At 42.0% G+C, this 24,524-nt stretch overlaps 1 protein-coding gene across 1 annotated transcript; it reads left to right on the top strand.

Annotated features, from left to right (window-relative positions):
• Positions 1 to 24,271, top strand: LOC121950207 (transport and Golgi organization protein 6 homolog). Its single transcript, XM_042496133.1, is given in 20 exon segments — positions 1 to 147; positions 1,450 to 2,108; positions 2,208 to 2,324; positions 3,401 to 3,551; positions 4,132 to 4,238; positions 4,973 to 5,135; positions 5,764 to 5,831; positions 7,066 to 7,178; positions 7,729 to 7,905; positions 8,159 to 8,285; positions 9,072 to 9,278; positions 11,107 to 11,250; positions 12,328 to 12,398; positions 12,400 to 12,859; positions 13,849 to 13,916; positions 14,841 to 14,899; positions 15,058 to 15,216; positions 19,092 to 19,243; positions 19,997 to 20,110; positions 23,834 to 24,271. Coding segments are annotated over 20 exon segments (3,345 nt in total). The 5' UTR covers positions 1 to 95; the 3' UTR covers positions 24,011 to 24,271.
• The last annotated feature ends 253 nt before the right edge of the window (positions 24,272 to 24,524 follow it).

Genomic DNA, 24,524 nt, shown 5'->3' with positions numbered 1-24,524 from the left:
GCTAGCTTTACCCACAACAAAATCTAGCGCTGTAAATCAAACACAGCCCTGTTCCTCTCTATAAAGTTAGTTTTCTGACGATATATGATGGCGAGATGACTTCAGCCATCCTCTCAGCGATACATGTTCTGACGAAACCTCTCAGCGGTACGTGGATAATTTAACTTTGACAGCAAAAGCCGAAGCTAAATGATAACAGCACAAACTCTGAGATAAATGCTGATTAGGTACAGCATGGGATGGTTAGCAGTTTGTTTGCATGCATTATGGACTGTAATTTAACACACGCGTGCATACGTTATTAAAGTGTAAAAACAGGTGTTTTGTCACCTTGCTAGTTTAAAGTTGTGAAGGCAGACGCACATGTAATATTAGCTTTTACTTTTCACTAACGTTATATCATATCTGTGTTCAGACAGAGATGTTTGTCAGTGCAATACTAATGAAAGGTAGTAAGTGAGTTCAGTACCACAGCTTTGAGCTGACCTGCTGCACATTAGCAGCCCATTCAGGTTTTCTGACATAAGACAAAGGATATATTAACATAATTTACATATTTATATAGATATACTTTTATGTGTAATTCCCTTTTCAACAAAAAAGCCTCTACCTCCCAAACATAGAGGTTCCTTCTTAGGAAATTACTCATCAATACACTAAAAATTGGGATAAAAGAAAGAAAGGATAAAAGAGTGTTGATATAACCGTCACGTTTCCTGGTTTATTTGCTTTTCACCTTTTTTTTTAATACATTTGCATCAACAAAGAAAATAATTTTTTTAATTTACATTCATTGCAGGTCCTTAAAAACCATTTTTAAAAATCTAGTCCTTAAAAGTCTTTTGAACAGTATGGAATTTTATTTTTGGAGTTCTTAATTGCTACAAACATGTTATTTCATGAGTATAAATCTTTTAATTTCTTTTTGTCAAAATGGTAAGTTTTTAGGGGACATTTTTTACTGTGCATTCAGTGTGATACAACAAATCAGCAGCACTGGGAAACGGCCCACATCAGGGAGACGCAGCAGCAGCTCCATATAAGTTTTAGCATTTTAGGATGCTCTTAGGGTTTTAGGACTTTTTGTTTTCATTTTAGGATGTTTCTGGGGTCCCAGGACATTTCTAGAATTTCAGTAAATTTCTAGGATTTTAGGATGTTTCTAGGATTTTTGAACATTAAGGGCAAGTAATAAATAAGCTCTATTTTGATGCTTTTTTTTGCACTCCGGCACCTCATGTATACTAAAAGTACAAAAACAATTCCAAGTGTGAATCACTTTATTGTCACTGTGAATTAGAAACTGGTTGGGGGCCCACCTACCCCCATTGTAGTAATATTTGTATGTTGTGACACATTTTACCTTAATCAAAAAATTGCAGCTCCTACAATTTGGATATTGCACCTGGCCATATTGCAATTTTGATAATACTTTGATTAATTCTGCAGAGGCGTCTGTTCGTGATGCTCAGTCCTCACAGCAGGAGGCTCTCCTGGCAGCGCTGCGGGCCAACAGAGCTCTCCTCCTGGAGCAGCTCCAGAGTCAGAGCGGCTTTGAAGACGTGAGGAGGCTGAGGGAGGAGGTGATGGTGGCGGCAGACTGGTTCTCCAGCGACACAGAAGACACCACATGGGCATTCGTCCAGGAGTGTCTCCTGCTCCTTCTCACTTTAGCACGACACCTGTCTGCTGAACTCGAACTTTTCAAGCAGACCCCCGCTCCATCCGCAGCTAAGCAGCGCACCCCTGAGATGGCTCCACCTTTACCTCCTGACGTCCTCAGTGTCACCCAGCAGAAGACGGTTGGAGCAGCTCTTCAGTTTGTGGTTTCTCTGGGGCTCTGCCCGTACTTGGCCCCCGGAGTGGGTGTGTCACTGGGTCGCAGGTCAGTGTTTGGAGCCATGGTGGAAAAACTTGTCTGCAGCGGGGCCGCGCCAGCAGCGGGACGCCGCCTTCTTACCACTACGAATGTGCTGTTGCAGTTGGCAGAGCTGTCATCTCTCGCCACATTGCTGTTCACACGGCATCTGGGGGACGTGATGGCAGCGCTGTGCCAGCTCGGCTACCAGCCACACCGGGCAGAGAGAGGCAGCGCAGAGGTGGAGAAGGTAATACATGTGTCCATGATAGGATATTTTGGAAAATGCTTTTATTGCATAAGAAATAAAATGTATCTGTTTTCTGTGTTACAAACTTTTCAAATGCAGGAGCTCACTGCTGATGAGTGTCGAACCTGCAAAGAGGCCCTGAAAAGTCTTCTAGGAAAAGTCTACCAGCCAATTGTTATCAAGGAGCTGTTGATCCTCCAAGGTGGACCCAAACAGGTGTGCAGGTCCATATTTTGCAGGGATTATGGCACCACAGAAACCCACAAAATTAAATTAAAAAAGGTTTTGCCTTCACACCTATTTTCCTTATTAACCAGAGGAATACAACTGTTCATGTTTTGAATTCAACTTTGTCTTGGTCACAGAAGACTGAAAAAGCTTTATTGTCTTGTTAACTCATCATAAAACACATTTTATTAAAACAAAAAATCACCCAAACCATCTTGATTATTCTTGTTAGTAATCTAGTTAGTTAGTCCGCTGTCTAACATCATCAGCTTCGATGTGGTCAAAATAAATCCGTAATTCACTGATTTCGATGTAAAAAAACATGCTGTTGTTCCCGACGGTTTCTCTCTCTGCTAGCTGGCCGCTGACTGTTTACAGTCCTGTAACTTCTCCCTCCACCACTGGGTGTTACTGTATCTTTCAGCTCAGCTGCCTGTTCCACCAGTAGAGACTAAAGACTGAGCTCTGGTGGTGCGTGCTGTGCACTACATTGAGTTACATTGAGTGGTTGTAAAAGTTCACTGAAGCGTCCATACTGATACACAGTCTCATTATCAGCCCATAAATCAGCCTCACAGGCCATCAGCAGGATGAAAGAACAAATTGTGAGCAACGCTGCGCATCAGTGGAATAATGTAAAACCATCGGCACGATTGTGAATTGCATCAAGTGTGCATGTGGGTCATTGTGCATGTGCACAAGAACAAATGAAATGTGTCCCTTTAATATTCAGCTGGCACGGCCCATTGCTCTCATTTCCCATTAACATTTGCTGACATTCAGTTCCCGCTGAGGGCTCCACCTTATTAAGTGGAAGTGACAGCGAATGCAGCTCTATTTTATCATAAGGTCCAAAGGCAGTTTTTAAGCTGCTGTGAGTCTGGCTTTTTTCTGGTTTCGTGGTAAGCCCTCATGTTAGTTTATCACCTAACACTAAAAAGTGTCTCACTTTACATAATAGGGAAATTCTGTCAAAGTTTTTTTCTTCAGATTTCTAAATGGGCTGTGTGTGCAGGTCACAGATCTTTGAGGCCTTGTTTGATGTTTTCTGTCCCTCCTTCCAGTCCGGTGCAGCAGGAAGCTCCAACAGCAAGACAGCTCTGGGATCAGCTCCCGCCTGGCTGAGGCGTCTGTGTGGTCAGCTGCTGTCCGAGCGCCTGATGCAGCCGAACGGTGTCCAGGCGGTAGTCAGAGCCATCCTGGAGGGAGGAACGGGTGAGTAGGAGAGGAGGGATGGAAAAAGAAAGAAAAGAGGAGGGAAAGTAGTGAGGAGTGCAGTCTGAAACATGTAGAGACTTAAATATCCTCTCAGGTGTTATAACCTGTGTTTACCATTCAACCTTAACCCCAATAAAACCCCTAAACATTACAGGTTCCTGCAGATTCTTAAAAATTATTATGAAGTATTAAATTAATTTATCTATTAATGGGGTCTTAATTGATATTAACATGTCTTAAATCAGTCTTTTTAAAGACTTAAAAATGTCAAGACATTTGAAAAAGTAGATAATGAATCCTTTTTTCTGACATTAAAAAAAGGATTCTGAAAAATGAACAAGCTTTTTTAAGGCAAATCATTCTTGATAGCATATGTTTATTGTTTTTCACATGTTCAACTCAGGAAAGTTTTCAGCATTTGAAGTAGACCATCTAACTTCTAACTTTGTTTTTCTATTTTCAATTGTAGTTATTGTACCTTTGCGTATTATCTTGTATTTTACCCTTTGAATCGTTTCAGAGAGTTGAACTTGTATTTGTGTCCAAATTTAACTGAACCACTGTGTCTGTCCTGCAGGGGGCGAGGCAGACTGGAGGAAATGTGACGGTGTTGCCCGGATCCTGGTGACCTGCCCTCAACAGTCTGCCTCAGCAGACAACTACTACAGACAAGTCTGTCATCAGGTCAGCTCACCGTGTGTATAATATTAACTCATTGTACAAATGTTTTATTTTAAAGCCAATATGTGCCGATACCGATGAGGTCTCAGCTCTATTAATGATGGAAGATGCTGCTCGCTGCCTTTTGTTTCAGGGGTGAGACAGATAAACAGACAGACGGCAGCTGAAGAAACAGCTTTTCTTCACAGCGTAAATGTGTCAGAATGTTAGAAATAGTCTTTTCAAAAATGTAATTATTTTGAATAGAAAGATGCATCACTTTGTGCAATGATACTTCCTCTCATCTAGCTGCTCTGTCACAGCGGTGGTTTTGTCTCTGCACATGCACACATTTGGTCTCATTCATGAAATGTTAGTAAATCTAAAAAGTGAAGAACATAGAAAACCATGGCACTAAAAACCTACATGATTCATAGACGCTGCAGGAAACTCTGCTTTTATCGTAGACACGTGTGTTAGTTCATGAATGCCAATCAATCGTAAATTGATGGTGCGTTTCCGCAAGTCAGCAATTTGCCCACGAATAGCCGGCGACCACCATATAAGAAGGTGATAATCACTATGGATGGGTTCATCCTGTTGACCTGAGAATACGCTCAAAGAAAGAAAGAGAGAGAAACTTTTCAGGCAAGATTTGAAGTTATTTTGGGTGAAGTTGAAAAAAGACTCCTGATGAGTACAAGACAGCATAATGATTTATTTATTTGAAGTGCGTTTTTTTTTTTGTTTTTTTTTAGATTGTTGATCTCCTGCACTTCAAAGACAAGCTGACAGCCCAACAGTTTCAGCGTGTGGCGACGAGAGCGTTTCTCTTCATGGTGCAGGAGAAGCCCGGCGTTTCCCAGCAGTACCTGCTCACTCCTCTGCTCGCACCTCTCCACCGCTGCACCACTGCCTCCAGTCAGTAACATGGCCGTCACTTCCATATGTGTTAGATGTTACAGATATATCAGATATATCAGATAAAATATATCAGATATAATAAAAAAAAAAAACAATTTAAATTCTCTAAATTATTTAAAAATCTGTTACAGACAAGAAGAAAAAAAATACCAGTTTTAACACTTTCCTTAGGTCTCTTTCTTGTTTCTTTTTTTTTTTAACTTGTCTTCCTTTTGTGCTTATTTTCAAGTAATTTTCTTTTAACTTTTTTGGGCTATTTTTGGTAAAGTTTCTTGTCGCCCACTTCCGATGTTTTTAAAAAGAAATCAAATGAATTTGCTCAGGTTTAAAAGGATTAATATATGTGAGAGTGTGCGCATATTTTCAGTAGCCATGCACTTTGACATCACAAGCAACACATTATTTAGGAAAATTAAAAAGCTTTTGCGCTACATTTACAGTATATTCTGTCTACTCAAGATCAGCAAGTTGTGTTTGTTAATGAATTTTGTTTAAGGAGAAGAAACAAAAGTTGTTGTCTTGTTTGTCCCTCGAATTGTTGTCACCTTGTTTCAAAAACAGCAGATGGATGATTAGTCAGGTATCAACAGGTCTGAACACTGCGGTGCATGTGTGTGTTTTCCAGACGAGGGTCCTTCTCAAGTTGCTGTAGAAGAGTGGGAGCTGACACGTTGTATTACAGATGTGTACAAGGTGAGGACACCCAGAGGCATCCACTAACACTGCTGTGGTGCACCTTAAATTCACAGGGCCGTGTTTAAAAGATCCATAGTGCATGGTCCAAAGTGCATGGCAGAAGTGCATTTCGGGCTCGTCCAACTCCACTTTTGCTGGTCAAACAGCGCTTAATCGAGACCCAAAGTAAGGCGCGAGGGGCAAATATCATGGGTCATTTAATCACCAAAACTATAAACTGTAGTTATAAACTTGACCGAGGGAACAGAACTAAACTTTTAGCCTCTGAAATAATGAATGCAGTTATGCTTCTTCTCAGTGATGGTTAATTATGGATTATTTCACCCACACACAGCCCATCCACGTGAACCTGTGTGTGTGTGTAACAAGCAGAGTGTATGTGTGTGTGGACCTGTCTATGTAGGTGCACCATCTGAATAATGCGCCCTTTAATTAGCATGAAAATACTGCACCATTCTGACTTAAGACCAGCTTTTTGTTGGTCAATGATGCTGTTGCTTTCTGCTGCCTCAAATTAACAACGCGCCTGATCACACCTCATTTTAAGACCTACACACCCATGAGTGCGTCGTTCTGAAACTAGCAATGACAGTTGTGCTGCACTGTGCACCACTTTGTGTCAGGTGTAAGATAAGGCCCTTAGTAACGATCATAGCTCATACCCTTAGTAAAGTCTCAATATTACAGTATTACACAGTACTTTGTGTAGTTAAAGAGACCATGTATGAAGAAAATGTACCCACAATGTCTCAGTTTCCTGGACAGTACCTTATATATGTTGCAGGACAACATTCATAGTAAGAATCCAAAGAAATTATTTTTATTGTGAGATTAAGGGATATTTTCTCAAACACACAAGAATCTGATCTATGCTCACTGCTCTGCACGGTGTCGTAACAAATTATGAAACTAGCTGAATGATGCTGAATTCTGTAAAAAAAAGAGTAAGCTGATGATAATTCCTTGATAACATGAATGAGTAATTCATAATATTTAATTATTCTCAAGCCTTGATGGTTTTTATAATCAAAACAGTTATTTGCATTAACAAACTAAATCAGAACTCTTCTGAATGATGATATATTGATGCAGATGTTAGTGGTCAGTGAAGTAACAATGCTGCCCCCTGAATAAAGCTGTCTTTTTCTTTCTGTCTCTAATCCTTACTAAGGCTCTCAAGCTGTGTTTTTGGTCTCATGGTCTTTCCTCCTGTGTGTTTTGTCGCTGTCAGATCTGGGTGGTTGGAAACAGTCCGTCGGCTTCTCTCCTGAAAGCTCTGGAACAAGTTCTTCCTGTTATCTTCACCCTCTTCTGTTTCACCAAGCAGAACGTCTCCCATTTACGGTAATGTTTGCTCTGTTATTAGCTGTAACTTTCATGTCCACCTAAATTGCTGATGCTCTGGTTCAAAATGAGACCAAACTTCAGTATAAGTGAATTTTTGAGTCAAACCAAAGGCCACTGCAACAGATGCCGAGTCTAGCTGTGAGTCAATATCAGTAAAACTTGCAGCCCACACCGACTGGTTAAGAGGAGTCAGCAGTAAATGATGATATAAAACAGTCAAAAAACTGTATTTTCAACAATTGTGAATCACTGCAACCACGAGAGGTCCTGGAGCATACAGTTTAAAATTTTGCACACAAAATATTAGGCTGATTGGTCCAGTAGTTTGTGAAATATATTCACATTTGCTTATGCCTGGTGGAGATTATGAATAAGAAAAGGGACAAAATATTGACCAGGAATGATTGCCTATAGTGAGCAAGTCTAACTTTTAGCCTGTAGCCAAAAAGGCTGCCTGGCAGAAATTGTATTGTAAACATGAGCGACAGCGAGTCTGCTTTAAAGGAGGACGCTCAAACTGTGTGTGCGTGTTCTGTGTGCTCCACAGCGCCCCCTGTCAGGAGATTTTGCTGTGGTACCTGAGCCACCCTGAGCCAGCTGCAGCCTTATCAGCACTGAGGCAGCTCTCAGGTCTGCAGGGACAGAAGAACGAGGTGGCGGCAGACTTCCACTTCACCCCGGGCAGTGATGGAGGAGCCAGACTCAGCTCCAGAGAGAGCTGCAGGTGACTGACACTCAGACACACACACGGTGGACATGTTCTCACTTGTGATCTTTGTAAAAGGATACTGTCTTAACAGGACAAAAACATAACACATGATGCAGAAAAGTACAGTTCCTTTGGAGCCAGTCTGCATCAGTAAGAGAGCCAACTTTTATTGATCAAATCCACCTTTGCAGTGATGAGGACAGTTAGTATAACTTGCCTCTCTTACTTTGCCAGGGCCTCTCCTTACTTCTGTCCTTTTGTCTCCCAGTGATGAAGAGGATGCTCTGTATGAGAAGCTGTCAGGGGAGCAGTGGAGGCTCGACTGTCTGATGCAGCTGCTGGCTGAACTCAAAGACTCTGACCTGCCTGGAGACTTCTTCCTGGACCTCCTGCAGGTAAAGTGTGCACCGCAGACTGTATAAAATAATCTGGAAATCTTGGATTTTTAGAGCCAGAAGTGACCATAGCAGAGTGTCCACATCATTTATTATAGCGGCCGACCAATATTGGCTTTTCAGGCCCGATACAGATACCAATTATTACTGATAACTGAGACTGATAACCAGTATTTGGAACTGATGTGCATTTACAATGAAATTGAAAAATTTTCTGTGAATATTTAGGATTTGGAATATAAAAAAATCCAACACAAAACTCTGTTTAAATGCCTTTGGCAAATATTTCATCAAAACTTAGACTTTCAACATCATTAACAGCAAGTTCCCAGCAACTTTTTTTTTGTAAAACTCAAGTGAAAATTTAATTAAAAAAGGAATAAATAAAAATAGCTCTCTGAGGTTTTACAAAGTAAAACTTCCTTCCATGCTGACACTTTCTTTGAACTTTTTAATTATTAATTTTATCTGCGATCATTAAAATATTACGCCAATACAGATAAACTGCAAAATGCCAAATATCGGCCCAGACGATCAGCATCTCCAACAACCTGTTGACCCCTAATTTATTATGCCCAACTTTAAGCAATGACAACATTTAATCAGGTGAGTTATATAGAAATACAGCCCCCACTACAGTTTTTAACAATATTGAAATAAGCTATAAAGACCAAAACTGTTTTTTGCTCCAGGCTGTAAACATATTTATTTCTGCTGTAAAGTTTTAATATGAGGGTCTACAGGGATTGTTGCTGTTGGAGCCAGACTTACTTGCTTCTCCTGCAGGAGCTGGCCAGCTGGGCAGCTGAGGAAGCAGAAGAAGAAAAGAAAGATGAAGAGGAGCTGGACGTGTCGGCCATGACGCTCCTGGAGGTGGAGCAGCAGCTGCTGGATCCAGCTGCGAGGAGAGGCCAGACACTCGCTCTGCTTCAGGTGTTGGCTGTGATGGTGGAGACGCTGCAGCACACTGTGCTGCTGAGAAAAATCTCACAGGTGAGTGGAGAGATATGTACTCTAAGGTATAACCCTCACTGGAAAAAACGACTAGAGATGTTCAGTACATTTACACAATGTCATAAACAGTCAAGTAATTCTATTAGTGTGACTAAAACTGGACTTTTAAATAGATATTAGTCTGATGAGTCCAATTTCTCGAAGTCTCACCAACAAACCTAGATCATGCTGCTGGGGGTCGATTTAATCCTCCTAGGCGTTCAACGCACGCTCCATAGTCCCCATGCCGGGCTTCGACCTGGAAGTCGAACAGGAAAATGTGTGGAAGAAATCAGGGAAAAACAAAAGAAGATGAAGAAGGAAAGAAAAAAAAACAAGACGAAGGTACAGATTAAAGCGTTGAGTACGTACAAAATGTACAGCTGCAGGGTAGATTTCCACTTTGTTGCACTTTTATGTTGAAACTGCTCTTAGAGAAGCTGTGAATGAGGTGTCAGCTCATCCTCCTGGGATAGTTTCTCTCCTTCTCCAGAATATTTCAGTTTCAAATCAGCCTGCGTTCCTGTGGGAGTTCTCTTAATGGAAGCAGGCCACGCTGAGTCATGCTGCCACACAAAAATAGCCAAACTGCTTCATTTCTGGTAAGTTTGATGGGTCTAGGAGGCTGGCTGCTTTTATAGGGCCACAAACATCCCCTCACAGATTAATAAACGTCTGATGAAATGGCTTCACCTCACTGGATCGTGTCTTATTGTTAGACGTCTCACCTTTGGAGGTCCTGAAGGACTGAATGTGGGAGCGAGGACTCACAGCTACATATAAAAAAACTGCATTAATATGTTGGGTGGCCTAAAGTGCCATTTAAAGACATACCTTTGAAAGGTATTCATGGATTAATTTGAAAAGGATTTATTGGTAACTTTTAGCATATTATGTTGTATTATGTGAATTAAATGGATTGTGTTTTTTGTTTTTTTTCTTATTCCGATTTCTCTTTACTAATCATACGTTGAATTCATGTTAATGTCTAATTTCAGACATATTTTAATTTTTGAAAAAATAAAAAACTTTGAACAATAATTTGGAGGACCCCCTGCAGTAACTCTGAGGTCTTATCACAATCACGATAAAAGTCGATATCGATATATATGACGATATACATCAAATCACTATTTCTGTCAAGCGTAAAGGTTCCCTTTTACTCCTAAGTGAGATATGAAGATATCATAAGGTTACTTTTGGTTTGAACATGACAAATATACTGTACAACAGGCATCACCAACTGGCAGACCTATTCAACTAAAATTCACAGAGGTCCAGTTACTAAAATTTCCTCCCAGCAAAGGTCCGAACCTCATACCTTAAATCAATATCACGATTCATTAATAATTTACATCCATTATGATTAATGAGCTGTGAGCGGATTGTCGGACGTGTCCGCAGGCTGGGACAGGCTGTCCGAAATGTCCGCGCTGGAGCGGTCTGTATGAAATGTCCGCGCGCTGGAGCGGACTGTAGGACATGTCCGTTTTGGAGCGGACTGTTGGACATGTCCCCGCTGGACCGGGCTGTCGCACATTTCCGCGCTGGAGCCTGCTGTTGGACCTGTTGGCATGCTGGAGCAGGCTGTTTGACATGTGTCTGCTGGAGCGGGCTGCCGGACATGTTCGCGCTGGAGTGGGTTGTCGGACATGTCCGCGCGCTGGAGCAGAGAAGTTATTTCGCGATAGATATCGTTTTGATTTAATCACCCAGCTGTAGGAGGGGACCTCCTGTTGAACATGGGGAACTTTTAAAAAGCATCTTGCTCCTGATTGTCTTCCTGTGTATTATTATGTGCCCATGATTCTGTTTGTCTTGTCTCCAGGTGGTGGACTTCATGGTGGCTCTGCTTCAGAGGGCCTGTGTGGGTCTGGATCAGGCCCCTGCTCCAAACCTGGAGAACCCAGTAGAGAGCCAGACTCTGAGCATGGGCATGGGCTTAGTGGCCACTCTGCTTTCTGGACCAGAGGTACTCACAACTGAAAAGTCCACACATCAACATGCTGCTTTATTAAATTACATCAACCTTAATGATGCAAGGACTGTCCTGAGCAATACAAAGCTTGCATTCGTTTTAATCACTTGTTACAGGACATGTATAGTACAATAAGTGAACATTAAAAGTAGGGATGCATGATAGTATCGGCACGTGATCAGTATTGGCAGATATTGGCTTTAAAATGAAACATCAGAATCAGTCAACATGCTAATTTCTGCCAATAATAATAATAATAATAATAATAATAATAATTATTATTATTATTATTATTATTATTTTTTTTTTACAAAAATCAGCCCTAAGTTGAAGTATTTTCCAAGTTTTACACCAAGAATTAATATTAAACACACTGAAAAGCATTGTATTCCAGGTCTCCATCTACTGGTGGGCCATCAGTATAAGAGTATGCATAATATCATGTTACAGAAGAAACTCGATGATCAATTAAATGAAGTGGGGAAGAAAAGTGGATATATCACTATCACTCTCTCTCAATCAACCTCTCCCCCTTTTTTCAAAGTCAAGTCAAAGTCAGCTTTATTGTAAATTCTTACATGTATGCTAGACATACAGGAATTGAAACTACAATTCTCTGGTGCAAAGAAGTACAAAGAGAAAATAAAGAAAAAAAAAAACATAGAATAAATGATTGGGCATTATAAAGAAAAACATATATGTCAAAATGTATATACATACCATACTTTCTGATAATATTATATTAATTTAACATCAAAAAACAAGGAGCCAGCAGGACAGGTTTTTGCCAAATTACAAAAGAGTGATAATATACATGGGTTACATCAACACACATTTGGGTTATATCATATACATTATTGTTTGCATCAGAGTCATTTCAAAGTCCATTTGTAAAGATGTTTTTGGTGCCCCGAACATCGCCGGGTAGATAATCAAGAAGGGGTCGCCAAATATTATAGAAGACGTTGCCGTTACCTTTTTAAATAGCACTGAGATATTCCATAAGAAAAACTTCAAATAATTCTCTGTACCGTTCAGAGTGCATCACCTCTCCTCTTTTTGTTCCTACAGCTTAGTGCCGAAGACTACTCCTCTATGTCGAGACTTCTCCCGCTGCTGGAGACGCTGTCTTTGACTCACCCCGGTGTTCATCCAGGAGCTGGCATCAAACCTCAGAGCTGTCATCGCCACTCACGGCGCCTACCGGCCTGAAAACATCCCAGCTGCTGCTCAGCCCTCCAGAAAGCCTGAAACAACCCAGAACAACAGCGTGCCTTTTAGGAAAAAACAAAAGTTTCAAACTGAAGCAAACGACTCACAGACTCGTCCTCATTCATCTCCTCTGGACAGTAACTCACCCAGCAACACCAACGTCAGACAGCCAGCGTCCTCTGGAGGCTCGACAGCAGGAACTAGTCCAAAAGACAAAGGGAGGACTTCTGGCACCAGCAACCTTTGCCCTCCCACCAAGCCCTTTTCTGATTGGCTGCTGGAGGCGTGTGACCCGGACGTGCCAACCCGAGCGGTCGCCCTGCGGGTGCTGACCCAGATGATGCAGAAAAGAGACCCAGAGGCTGTTCAGGCCCAGGAGAAAGTCCTCGTGGTGGGTTGCTTTGCTTATACTTTTTATTTGTGTTTCAGCATTTAGTCAGATATGATGCGCAAAACCCCCCAAAACAAACTAAACTTTTTAAAAACATTTAAAAATGTTATCCCAGTAATATTCTTGACTCGTTTTTCCTCAAACTTTAGCTCATAGTGAGTTATCAGAGTGTGTGCATGTCATTAAAAAGTCAATGTTGTTATAAATATCAGGACTTAAAAGTCATTAATTAATCTGAAAATCTAAATCGTGAGGTCTTAATTGCCACACATTTAATCTGATTTAATTTATCCATATTTTAATTAATTTCTGTCAAAAGGAGTCCGTTTTGCAAAACATAGATTCACCTAATTCACTCTTACAACCATATTCCTACATGAAACCTACCTCTGCTTTGGACCACATATATATTACATACTTTCATAATTAGCTGCAATTGTTAAAAAACAAAGATTTGTCCAAACATGATTCTTAAGTTTGTTTAAAAACTATATTACTATATTGAAAATGTCCGAGGCCTTTATCAGGGCCACAAGCCGAAACCCGTTTATCTTGTGATAAAGCTGTTCTTAATACCACAATTGTTGCAGGAGCTTCGACCTCTTCTGATTTATCTCCTTTCTCCGTGCGCCTCGGTAGGCTGTGAATTTGTGCCAGAAACCCTCAGCCTGCTTCTGCAGCTATTACTCTATGAGCAGGGTCAACATGCTCCCACTTTGTCTTCTTCATTCAGCCATGCTGGATGTTGCCTCCACCGTCTATGAGACAGTGTGTTACTGTTGCATGCACCATATGTGTGCATCAGGAGTGTGAACGTGTCTCCTGGGACATTATGAGCAAACATGTATAATAAAATGAGGCGGTTAAACCTCGTCCTCAGAGGGGACAACGGCGCGCTCCGGGACTTGTTAAGGTGGAATGTGCAAGAAAGGATAACGGCTCATTTAGTATTCTCTGTAATCTGGACCTTCATCCTGTGTTCACCTTAGATAACCTTCAACCCCCTACCGTTACACAGCACAGACCCCTGTATTGATTTCCGCCCTTTCATGTCACGGTTGGGTAAATTTCTCCAATATTGTACCTTTCATACGTTCTGCCCTCTCTCCTCACTTTACCCAAATCTCTGGCACACTCTCTGCAGCTTTTCCAAGAAACCCACTCCCCCGTTTCCCCCCCACACAATCAGACCTACATCTTCAAGGACCCCTCATAGTACCTGGGGTATTGTTTGGATTATTCCCTTTGATAGTTGGTCGTTTTGTTTTTAATGAGTTCAGCGCTGTGCCAGTATTGATCGGCTTTGGTTCTCCTGGCAAAATCAATATTGTTTTTGTTTTTTATTTTTAACTCAGAAATGAGAGAATAGACTTGCTTTTCTTTGGGGTCACTTTTACAAAATGACAGGAGGCCAGGAGCTGGTTGCAGCAGCCCCTTGCATGTTTCTAAGATTTTAGGGACATTTCCAGGATTTTAGCATGTTTCTTGAATTTGAGGACATTTCTCAGGTTTCAGGACACTTCCAGGATTTTAGGACATTTCCAGGATTTTAGTACATTTCTAGGACTTTAGGACATTTCCAGGATTTTAGTAGATTTCTAGGATTTAAGCACATTTCAAGTATTTTAGGACATTTCCAGGATTTTAGCATGTTTCTTGAATTTGAGGACATTTCTCAGATTTCAGGACCCTTCCAGGATTTTAGGACATCAGGATCTTAGATTGTAGCACATTTCTAGGATGTAAGAACATTTCTAGGATTTAAGGATGCTCCTCAAATTTTAAGGATGTTTCTAGAATTAAAGTACAAAAACAACTGCCAGTGAGAATCACTTAATTGTTATTATGAATTATAAAATGGTTGGGGGGGGGGGGGGGGGTCCTGGCATCCTATTAGGGGCCAGATTTGGCCTGCGGGCCTTAAGTTGAGTATCACAGGTCTATGTGATGATTAATCATGCTTATGGTTTGTCCTCTCCAGCTCTTTCTTAGAAAACCTGGAGCACGAAGACTCATTTGTCTACCTGTCAGCCATTCAAGGTAATTTACTGTTGCAGCTCGGCCAAAAGTGATGCTCATGATCATTGATTTTTGTGATTATTGATTTACAGAAACTACAGATGCTATTAACAACTCACCTGCAGCAGTTACTCTTAAAACTCTTGAAAGCTGATGGACTGAGTGTGAACTGTCTTTAGGTTTGGCTGCCTTGGCTGATTCATACCCCGAGAGGATTCTGGAAAGGCTCCTGAAAGACTTCCAACATGGTCCGTCCCTCCCCACATCCAAGAAGGAGCACTCCCTGGAAACCCGCCTCAAAGTGGGAGAAGTGCTGATGAGGGCGAGCAGGGCGATGGGTGAGTTTCACTTGTTGTTTTACTGTTTCCAATATTAGGAGTATTTTCTCTGCAAATTCTGTGTGGACATTCAGCTGTTAAGGGAAACGTTGGCAATTTTCAATCATTGCTGTGTCACTGTGAAAACAGTGTTAAGGCGCTGACACATGCCAGCAGCTCCTGCAATGTATCTCTGATGACAACGCAAACTGCATTATTGATGATGCAGAATGACATGTCACCGATGGTACTAAATGACAAGATCCCATGTCATTAATGGTGCTAAACGACAAGATTCTGCGTCATCAGTGGTGCAAAACGACAAAGTGAGTCACTGATGGCGCAAAACGACCAGAAACATGCATTTTTAGGGCAAAACTATGAGAGACTCATCATCAGTTCTTGCAGAATGAGATTCTGTCATGGATGCCAGAAAACGACAAGATTCAGAATCAGCTGTGGCACAAAACAAGAGAAACCTGTCACTGATGGCACAAAACTATGAGAAATGCATCATCGACAATGTAAAATGATGAAATTCCTTGTCACTGATGGTGCAAAATGACAAAAACGCGTATTAATTGATTGCACAAAATGCTGAGAAATGCTTCATCGGTTTCACAAAACAACGAGAAATGCGCCATTGATGACACCAAATTACGCAAAATGCGTCATCCCGGAGGATTTTTGCTCACAGCTGAGGAGTTTCTAGCACTGGTGGCATTAGGGAGGCGCCTTCACACTGTTCATCTGAACACACTTTACACCACAGTGACAGAGAGCTGGTTACATTTTGGCAAAATATCCATGTAAACACACACTATTATGAGTGATTGTAGGTCTTGTGCTCAGTCTTCTGCATTTTGTTTTCTTTTTGTAAATGAAGAGAAGCGGAGCCTGACCTCTGGACTCTGTGGTGGGTTGCCACATGTTTTAAAATGTGTCCCCTCATCTGACCAAAAGAGCACAGTAATTTAACTTTGTGTGAGTGGTAACTATCATAGAAATGATAATATACGCTTGTTTATTTATGCATCCATATTTGTTAATATTGTTCTGATTTATTTGTGGTGGTGACAGCTCTCTGCATGCCACCACCAAACCACAAAACCCACAGTGCGGACTTGTTTTCCATGCAGATCTCTGTTCAGAAGGGCCCCTGTGTATCACAACCTTTCCCTGATTGAAAACCCTGTTTTGTTTTTTTTATCCCAGCTCTGGTTTTATCTGCCAGATTGCCATCGTACCACTTCCCCGGGACAATCGGGGGGTTTATATCCTTGCTGAGAGATTGGATAGACCTTCAGTTTGCTGCGCAGACATCCAGAGAGCCTCTGTGTTTGTCTTGAACCCCCCGAGTGGCCAAGATTTGCCTTTTGCCAGGCTGTCATTTGTAAATAAGAAGGTCTTCTTAATTGACTCGGCTGGTGGAGTGGCAGAGAAGCACTTGCAGAGTCCTCTGAGCTCCCATAGTGTGTGACGTTGTGCAGAAAATGTGCTGAAAGGCAAAAAATTATGTTCCCAAGACATTATGTTTATTTATCTATACAAAAGGGCATGTAGAGGATACAGTTTAGCAAATTTAGGAACATCTGTGCGAGTTTGCATCATTTTCTCAGGTGAATCTTGTGTTACTGTGTGTGTGTGTGTGTGTGTGTATATGTGTGTGTGTGTGTGTGTGTGTGTTTTTAATGCATGCAGGCTGATATTCCTGCTGACTCACACCCACTCAAACACAGCAAATCTCTTTCATGAGGTCTGTTAGAGCCGTAACAGTCTATTGAGACATGGAAATGAAGGGAGAATAGCAGAGCTGGTGTGTGTGGTGTGTCAGTGTGTGGGTGTGTGTGTGTGTGTGTGAGAGAGAGAGAGAGAGAGTGTGTGAGTGTCCAGCTGTGTATGTGTGATTTGGGTTTGTATCTTGTGATTGTAAGAAAGTGTTTGGCAGTCTAAAAGCTTAATATAGGGCAAGCTAAATAGATCAGTGTGTGTGTGTGTGTTTCTGGATATAACAAGCTCTAACGTACAAACACACACACACACACACACACACACACACACACACACACACACACACACACACACACACACACACACACACACGGGTCAAGCAGGTCTTACTACTACCAGCCAGTCAGCTGGTAGCGTCCCCTCCTCGGAGGCCTCTGGCTGTCCTCCCTGCTGCTTGGCAGGAGCAGCCGTAGTCATCAGTCGGCTCTGTTCTTTGTACGTCTGCCTGTGTAACGTTGTCACCCACACACAGCTTGTTAAACCGAGTATGACTACACTCTGTAAACAGCAATATTAGTCTTGTGTCAAGATGTGGATTTCAATGGCTGGATTAGATGTAAAGCTCCTTCTCTGGTATCCACGCTGCTCTCAGAAATCTCGTTCTCCTGCCAAAACCAAGACTCACCTCCCGACAGAAATCACCTTGTCTCTCTTAGGTTTTTTTTGCTTTGAGTATTTTGGCATGTGACTTGAGCTGATCTTTGCTGTGTTTTTCCATTTGGATCTGTGCTTGGGGCTTACTTCTCTGTCAGTCTGCCTACCTGTAAGGATGCTTTATTTATTCTACATTTTTGTTTTTCTCTTTGTCTCCCACACAAATTCTCGAATCCTTGGTTTCCTGCAGTGTAGTGAAGGAGGGGCAGCTAACCTGACATAAAGATGCTAATGCCAGACGAAATTAGTAATTAATTAGTGATTAAATTGATAATAAGGCAGCGTTGCAGTGTCAGTACAAATCCACACTATAAGGCAAGTGCTGGGCGGCCTTTTAACCATTTTCTAATTCACAATAAAAAAAAAGTGATTCACGCTGGGAACTATTTTTATACTTTTAACATACATAAGGTGCCAGAGTGTATAAAACAGCACCAAAATGGAGTTTGTTTGTTTGGTCCTAGCTATCCCCCTAATGTCCTAAAATCATAAAAATGTCCTGAAATCTTAGTCATCCTAAAATCCTGAAGGAGTTCTAAAATTTTAGAAATGTCCTTAAATCCTAGAAACAATGTCCCCGATCCTTTAAATATCCTAAAATTCATAAAAATTTCCTAGAAATGACCTAAAATCCTAGTTTTTTTTGTACTTTTAGTATATATAAGGTGCCAGAGTGCATAAAACAGCATCAAAGCAGAGCTTGTCATCCAAAAAAAAAAAAAAACCCTGACAGAGGTCCTAGAAAAATCATAGAAATGTCCTAAAATCAGAGAAATGTGCTCAAACCCTAGAAACATGTATGGAGCTGTTGCATCTGGCCCCTGACCTGCTTTAATTTTCCATATTTGGCCCCCAGCAAAGTAAGTTGAGTATCGCTGCACTATAGAGGCTGTCAGCCCGGTCAGTGATACTAAGGTGGATATTTAAATATTTAAATAGGTGAGCCCTGTTTGAATGATCTGTAACGTGGTCTCAAATACACGGCCCAAGTGCATTTGGGGCATATCCAACAACGTTGGTAGTTAAAAGGCACATCATGTGGGCACAAAGGAACGTGCAGGGGGCAAAGGGGTTATATTTACTCCCTTAATTAATCCGCCTGCACCTGGTGCACTGCTGTGTACATGGTGGATTCAGCGAATTGCTGAAGCGAGTCACTTTTCTGCTGAGAGTAATAGCCAGAGCGGTCAGAGCAGTAATGTCACTGCAGGAAATATGGTGGGACATTTAAGCAGCAAACCTAAAAACTGTGGTTTTAAACTTGACAGAGGACACAGAACTTAACTTTTAGCTTCCGAAATAATCAGTAAAGTTCAGCTGGAGAGCCAGAGAGCTGACAGCATCTTCAATCAATCTATCAGATAATAAGCTGTTTATGTTATTGCTGTTAAAGCCTCTTCCAGCCTGGAAGCTAACCTGCCTGCTCTTCCTCTCGTCTGTTTCATCTCCAGGTGAACTGGCGCCACACCTTGGCCGTCCTCTGCTCGGCGTCTTCCTGCAGGGAACCAGAGACCCAGACCAAAGCGTCCGGGCCAGCAGTCTGTCCAACCTGGGGGAGCTCTGTCAGAGGCTGGACTACGCTTTAGGAGCGCTGGCTCAAGAGGTGAGAGGACACACACTCTAACATGAAACTTGTGTGTGTGTGTGTGTGTTTGAGAGCACGCCTGCTCGCTTTGATCAGCATTTGAGTTTACAGAAACTCAGCCCACATTTACACATGTACGTTCCAGGCTGCTGCAGCGGTCAGAGGCTCAAATAGAGATGCTGCCGTGTGTGTGTGTGTGTGTGTGTGTGTGTGTGTGTGTGTGTGTGTATGTGTGTGTTTGCATTTGTATGTGCGTGCATGTTGGCTGTAGCCTGCTGGCATGAATAAGCAGCACTGTCAGCTGGAAGAACAGGGATGCTTATTCATGAACCTGCACACTTTTACTTTTTCACCCTGACTCTCTGTGTGTGTGTGTGTGTGTGTGTGTGTGTGTGTGTGTGTGTGTGTGTGTGTGTGTGTGTGTGTGTGTGTGTGTGTGTGTGTGTGTGTGTGTGAGAGCATGTGTGCATACGTAGAGAGATGGACGGCCCATGTTGGTTTTGATGTCTCGCCAATAAATCAATCCACCCGTTTAGTTGCGGTCCTGACCTCAGCAGCTGATTCGGAGCGTTTGTGACGAACGTTGTCGTGTAAAGTTCGGCACAGCTTCAGATGGTGCTTTGTTTCTCGCGTACACATGATCACGAACTGTAACTAACTTTCAGCCTTATGCCTTTGTCATTTTAACACTGTAAATGATTGATTGCAAATATCCGTGTGTGTGTGTGTGTGTGTGTGTGTGTGTGTGTGTGTGTGTGTGTGTGTGTGCAGCTCAGCTCCTGTCTGACTGCGCTGATAAAGACAGAGAAGGAGGCAGAGGTCAGGAGAGCTGCTGTCCATGTTATCACCCTGCTGCTCCGAGGCCTCAGCGACAAAACCACACAGGTACACACACACACACACGCACACACACACACACACACACACACACGCTCACCACTGAGTATGCATGAAATTTGCGCACATTTCCACAACAGGACTGCACCGCCAGCCCAAAGCACGATACTTGACGACCTGGGAATGAGACTCGACAGTCAATTATCTTTCACCAGAATGAGCCCCTCCTTAGCAACAATAAGTAAAACTCGGTATACGCTGAGCGATTTTGGGCTTTCTCAGAGGAAAGATGAATTGGGAAAGAAACGGTGGTCCTACGTCGCACAGTGACAGAGGTTCAGAGATGTCCGCTGTCACAGTCTTACGATCAAAGACAGTCTGGGATAAAATCCTGACAGTGTCAGAGATTTGGGATGAGATTTTCACCGTGTGACAGCTGTGCGACCTACATTTACTAACCAACCAACAGAAATGCAGCATGAACTGACGCACCGACAGTGCGACACTGCTGAATGGTAGTAGCAGCACGGAGCTGGAGCATCACCTTATCTCTCGCTCCATCCCGCTCCAATTTCTCTCTGCTCACACCATGCGTCTGAATCGTGTCTGACCCAGAAAGCACTTTAAAAAGAAGCAGAGGAGTCATCTCACAGGTGTATTCCTGTAAAAGTAACAGATGACGGTGACAGGGTACGAGAAAAAGGATGTGGTGACATCGTTTCAGTCGGTAAAAATTCTCTCTGGAGTCACATTTACCAAAAGTACAAAAGTGTGCTGAAAAATTTGAACGTGCAATGGCGTGTTATTCGGGTTGTGACTGACAGCGACATGATAAAAGCATTTAACCTCCTTCCTGGCACTGAGGAGGAGGATAGTGAGGTGACCGCGAGGAAGACGAGGATGAAGTCAAACAAGCTAAAATGAAAATACAAGGCAGAAGTTTTTATTTTCATTTCTGGAGCGAGCGCTGAGCGATTTGAGTGGAGCGATAATTAGCGGAGCGGCCTGCATCGCCTCTGAGCGGGCAGAACGTGCAGCTCCGTGTGCGAGGAGCGGGAATTTTCATCGCTCCTCTGGTAGATGCTAATACTTACTCTGAGCTCTCGATGTAAAATTGGCGTGCAAAGTTGAGCTCTTCTCTCCAGCCAGACTGCGTCCACGTTCTCCTGCTCCTCCTCCTCTTCTCTTGACTTTTTCTGCCACAGCGAGAGCTTCATTTCGTTGTCTCATTTTTCTCTCACCACTGCAGCAGCGTAGATGGATGACGCACGCCGACAGTGTTTTGTTCATGCGTGTCGATGATGATGGACAGAAGTCGTAGCCTTTGATTAACTAGTTGATGTGATCTGCAGTCTGCATACATCAAACTTGATTTCGGTAGCTGCACTAAACTTATAAGATTGCAAAATCTCACAGTCTGCAGGAAGCTTAAGAGGGGCAGGAGCGCCAACTGCAAACTGGACTTTAAAGAATAAAACTGCACAGAAATGTAAACTGTGATCAGAGGCTTTTTATTGCAAGCTTCTGTATGAATGTGAGCTCATAGAAAAGAAACTTCAAGTGTTCACAAGATGATGGTTAATGTTGTAATAATGTGTCAGTGGGGAAACAGACACAGTGAAGTGTTTTTCTGTATTTGGCACAAAGAACAGCTGAAGTTTAAAGACTGAAGAGCCACCTGCTCTCACTAATTTCATTTTTAGCCTTAAACTTGTGTTTTTTAGTTGAGAGAACAGTCAGTGTTACAAACAGCGGAGCTACATGTTGGTAAGCTTTACTCACTCGTGTTTTCACTGCCATTGTGTTGACAAAGACAAAGGGCTGAAAGGTCAAAGAGGACTTTTCTGTCACCATGGTTTAAGAATGTCTCCTCTCTCAGAGGGAGCGACTGAAAAAATTTATAAATGAGAGTTTTTTGGTATAAACTGTTGGAGGCAGAAGGACTGCAGTTTGTCCTGTTCCAGGCTTGAGAGGCTGAATAATGTGTTCAGGGTGTGTTTGAGAGTGAGAGGCTGTTGTTACAGAGCCTGGCGGGTCCTGTAATCTAGTCCCAGTCTCCCTGTGGTCGCCACTGGAGTTATAGACTAAATATTAGCTTCTCACCAGCACAGGAAGGAGACTCTCTCCAACACCATGTTTTGGAGTCGCCACAGTTCTCAGTTTCTCACTGTTGGGTTACGGTTGGTATCTCTGCTGAAGTGTTGTTCTTAGATAGTCGACGCCGGTCCAAGCTAATCACGTCGCAGCTCTTTGGCCTCCTAAAAAGGAGGCAGCGAGGCAGGACCGCTGACTGGATTTCTTTATTCACAATCGCTGTTTGAGGGAACAACATCGACACGCCACAATCCAGAAATTTAGTAGTCGGAACCAGTACCAGTGAAAATCCACAGTTCCTGATTCCCCAGTGGACTCGCACCTGTATGTGACCTGCTGCTGAAGTGTCATATGGCTCTTGACCTGCAGCCCTGACTGCAGTCAGCTGACCAGCTGTTAGTCGCAGGTCAGGTCCTGTCATTACTGGAACAGCTGGAGCAGAGCAGCACCAGCTGCACACGGCTAATGACACACAGTGTGATGTGAGAACAGATGAGACCTGAGCACAAACGTGAGACCAAAGGGAGGAGGACGGGTTGCGGTGGTGAGCACGGTGGAGGAGGTGTTGCACATCTTTGACATCTTTGAGATGCCTTTTCTCTCCTCGCCACAGATAATAACCCAAATTTATTTCATCATGATAATATGAGACTGGAAGGCACGATAATTCATTATACCTCCGCCCTGACTGAGAGCTCACTGATGTTACTCATTTTTGCTTTTATTTATTTATTTTCATGACAGGGATCCATACAGGAATTACTCTTTATGCATCAAACTCCCAGTAACAGGACCTGAACGGTCAAGGAAAACCTGGAGGAGTTATGGGATTTCCAAATAGAAGTTTCCAGGCCTCAAACTGTTTTGGAAAACAAACGATACCATAAAAGTTTTGGAAAAATCATAAAATTTTGTTTTACAAACCTGTATAATAACACATGATGTGTTCACGGCCGTCGGAAATTTGACAATCCAATGATAATTTTCTGTTTTTTAAAGTTTCTGGCTGTAATAAGTGTTTTTTTTTTTTGGTGATTTTTAAAGATTTTTTGTTTTTCTTGAAAATTATCAAAAATTGAAAATAAATAAATAAAATACATGTTTCCAACCCACAGGTTTAACAAGACACATTTTCTTTGAAAATCACATAAAGTTTTTCTTTAAAAACTAAATAAACTGTAATAACTGTCAAAATAAAAACACGTCACTCCCCAGTGCTTAAAAAAATATTTTAACATGCCTCCCCCATCTTTTTGCACCCCCCCATCATACATAACAAACAGTCCCTAAGTTATATTTAAATATTCAGCTCTAATCCTGTTTTGAATTCATTATTTTTAAAAAATAATAATATTTAAAATAGTAATTTTATAGTAATGAAAAAATAAGTACCGATGGCCGTTTCACAGAATGTGTGGTCTTGAAAATTTGTCTCAAAGTCGTGGAAATTAACATTTTCGTACAATTTGAGTCTATTTTTACAAGTTTTGCCCATCAGTTCTGTCAGTAATGACCAAGTTAGTGGCCAAACTTTCTCTGTTGAGAAAACAAAGAGCAAACAGTAACAACAAACTGTCTGCTGTCAGCATCCGTCTCAGTCCACAGAGCAGTCTGAAGAGTTTCCTCGGTGTAACCTCCGTCTGTCTCGTCTGTCTCGTCTGTCTGTGGCTCCTGCAGGTTCTCAGTGACGTGTTGTTGGACCTGTACCGGGCTCTGAAGTGGGTGGTTCGCTCAGACCCGGATGACGTCGCGGTGCTCCACGCCCAGCTGGCTCTGGAGGAGCTCGATGACGTAATGAAGAGGTTCATCTTCCCTGAGCAGAAACTGGAGAAGAAGATCGTTGTCCTGCCGTAGAACTCAAATGTTATTCCTTTGGCGTCTTCATAGCCCCTTCATACGTTGGACTTTATTTTTTTATGCTCTGCTTAAAGGTGTTTTTGCCACTGAAAGGCTCAGATTGATATTCTAAGTGTGTAAAAACATCATGGAGACGGACAGAGAGAGATCTTTTTGTGAAAGACTAAAAGCATTTAAAAAAAAACATAATCAGCCTCAACACTGGTGTCACGAAACCCACCAGACTCTAAAAAATAAACAGTATTTTTACCATCGTAACACACTTATTCAAAGTCAACAGAAACAATCTAAAACTCACAAAAACAGCCTTGGATCGACTTTTCAATCGACACCTTTAGTTTGGTTGGCGAATTCACCCAGATAGATGTAAAATAATGCTCGCTCTGTACATATTAACACTTTGAAGCAAATTGGCCTGATTTCTTTCAAAACATGGGGAGAAGGCAATAATCAACCGAAGAATAAATGACTCAGAATTACAAAAAAGGTATTAAAAAATATAGGAAAATTA

This window comes from Plectropomus leopardus, chromosome 11 (assembly GCF_008729295.1).
Source record: "Plectropomus leopardus isolate mb chromosome 11, YSFRI_Pleo_2.0, whole genome shotgun sequence".
In the NCBI taxonomy this organism is placed as follows: Eukaryota; Metazoa; Chordata; class Actinopteri; order Perciformes; family Serranidae; genus Plectropomus; species Plectropomus leopardus.
This window is presented reverse-complemented; position numbering and strand designations above follow the sequence as displayed.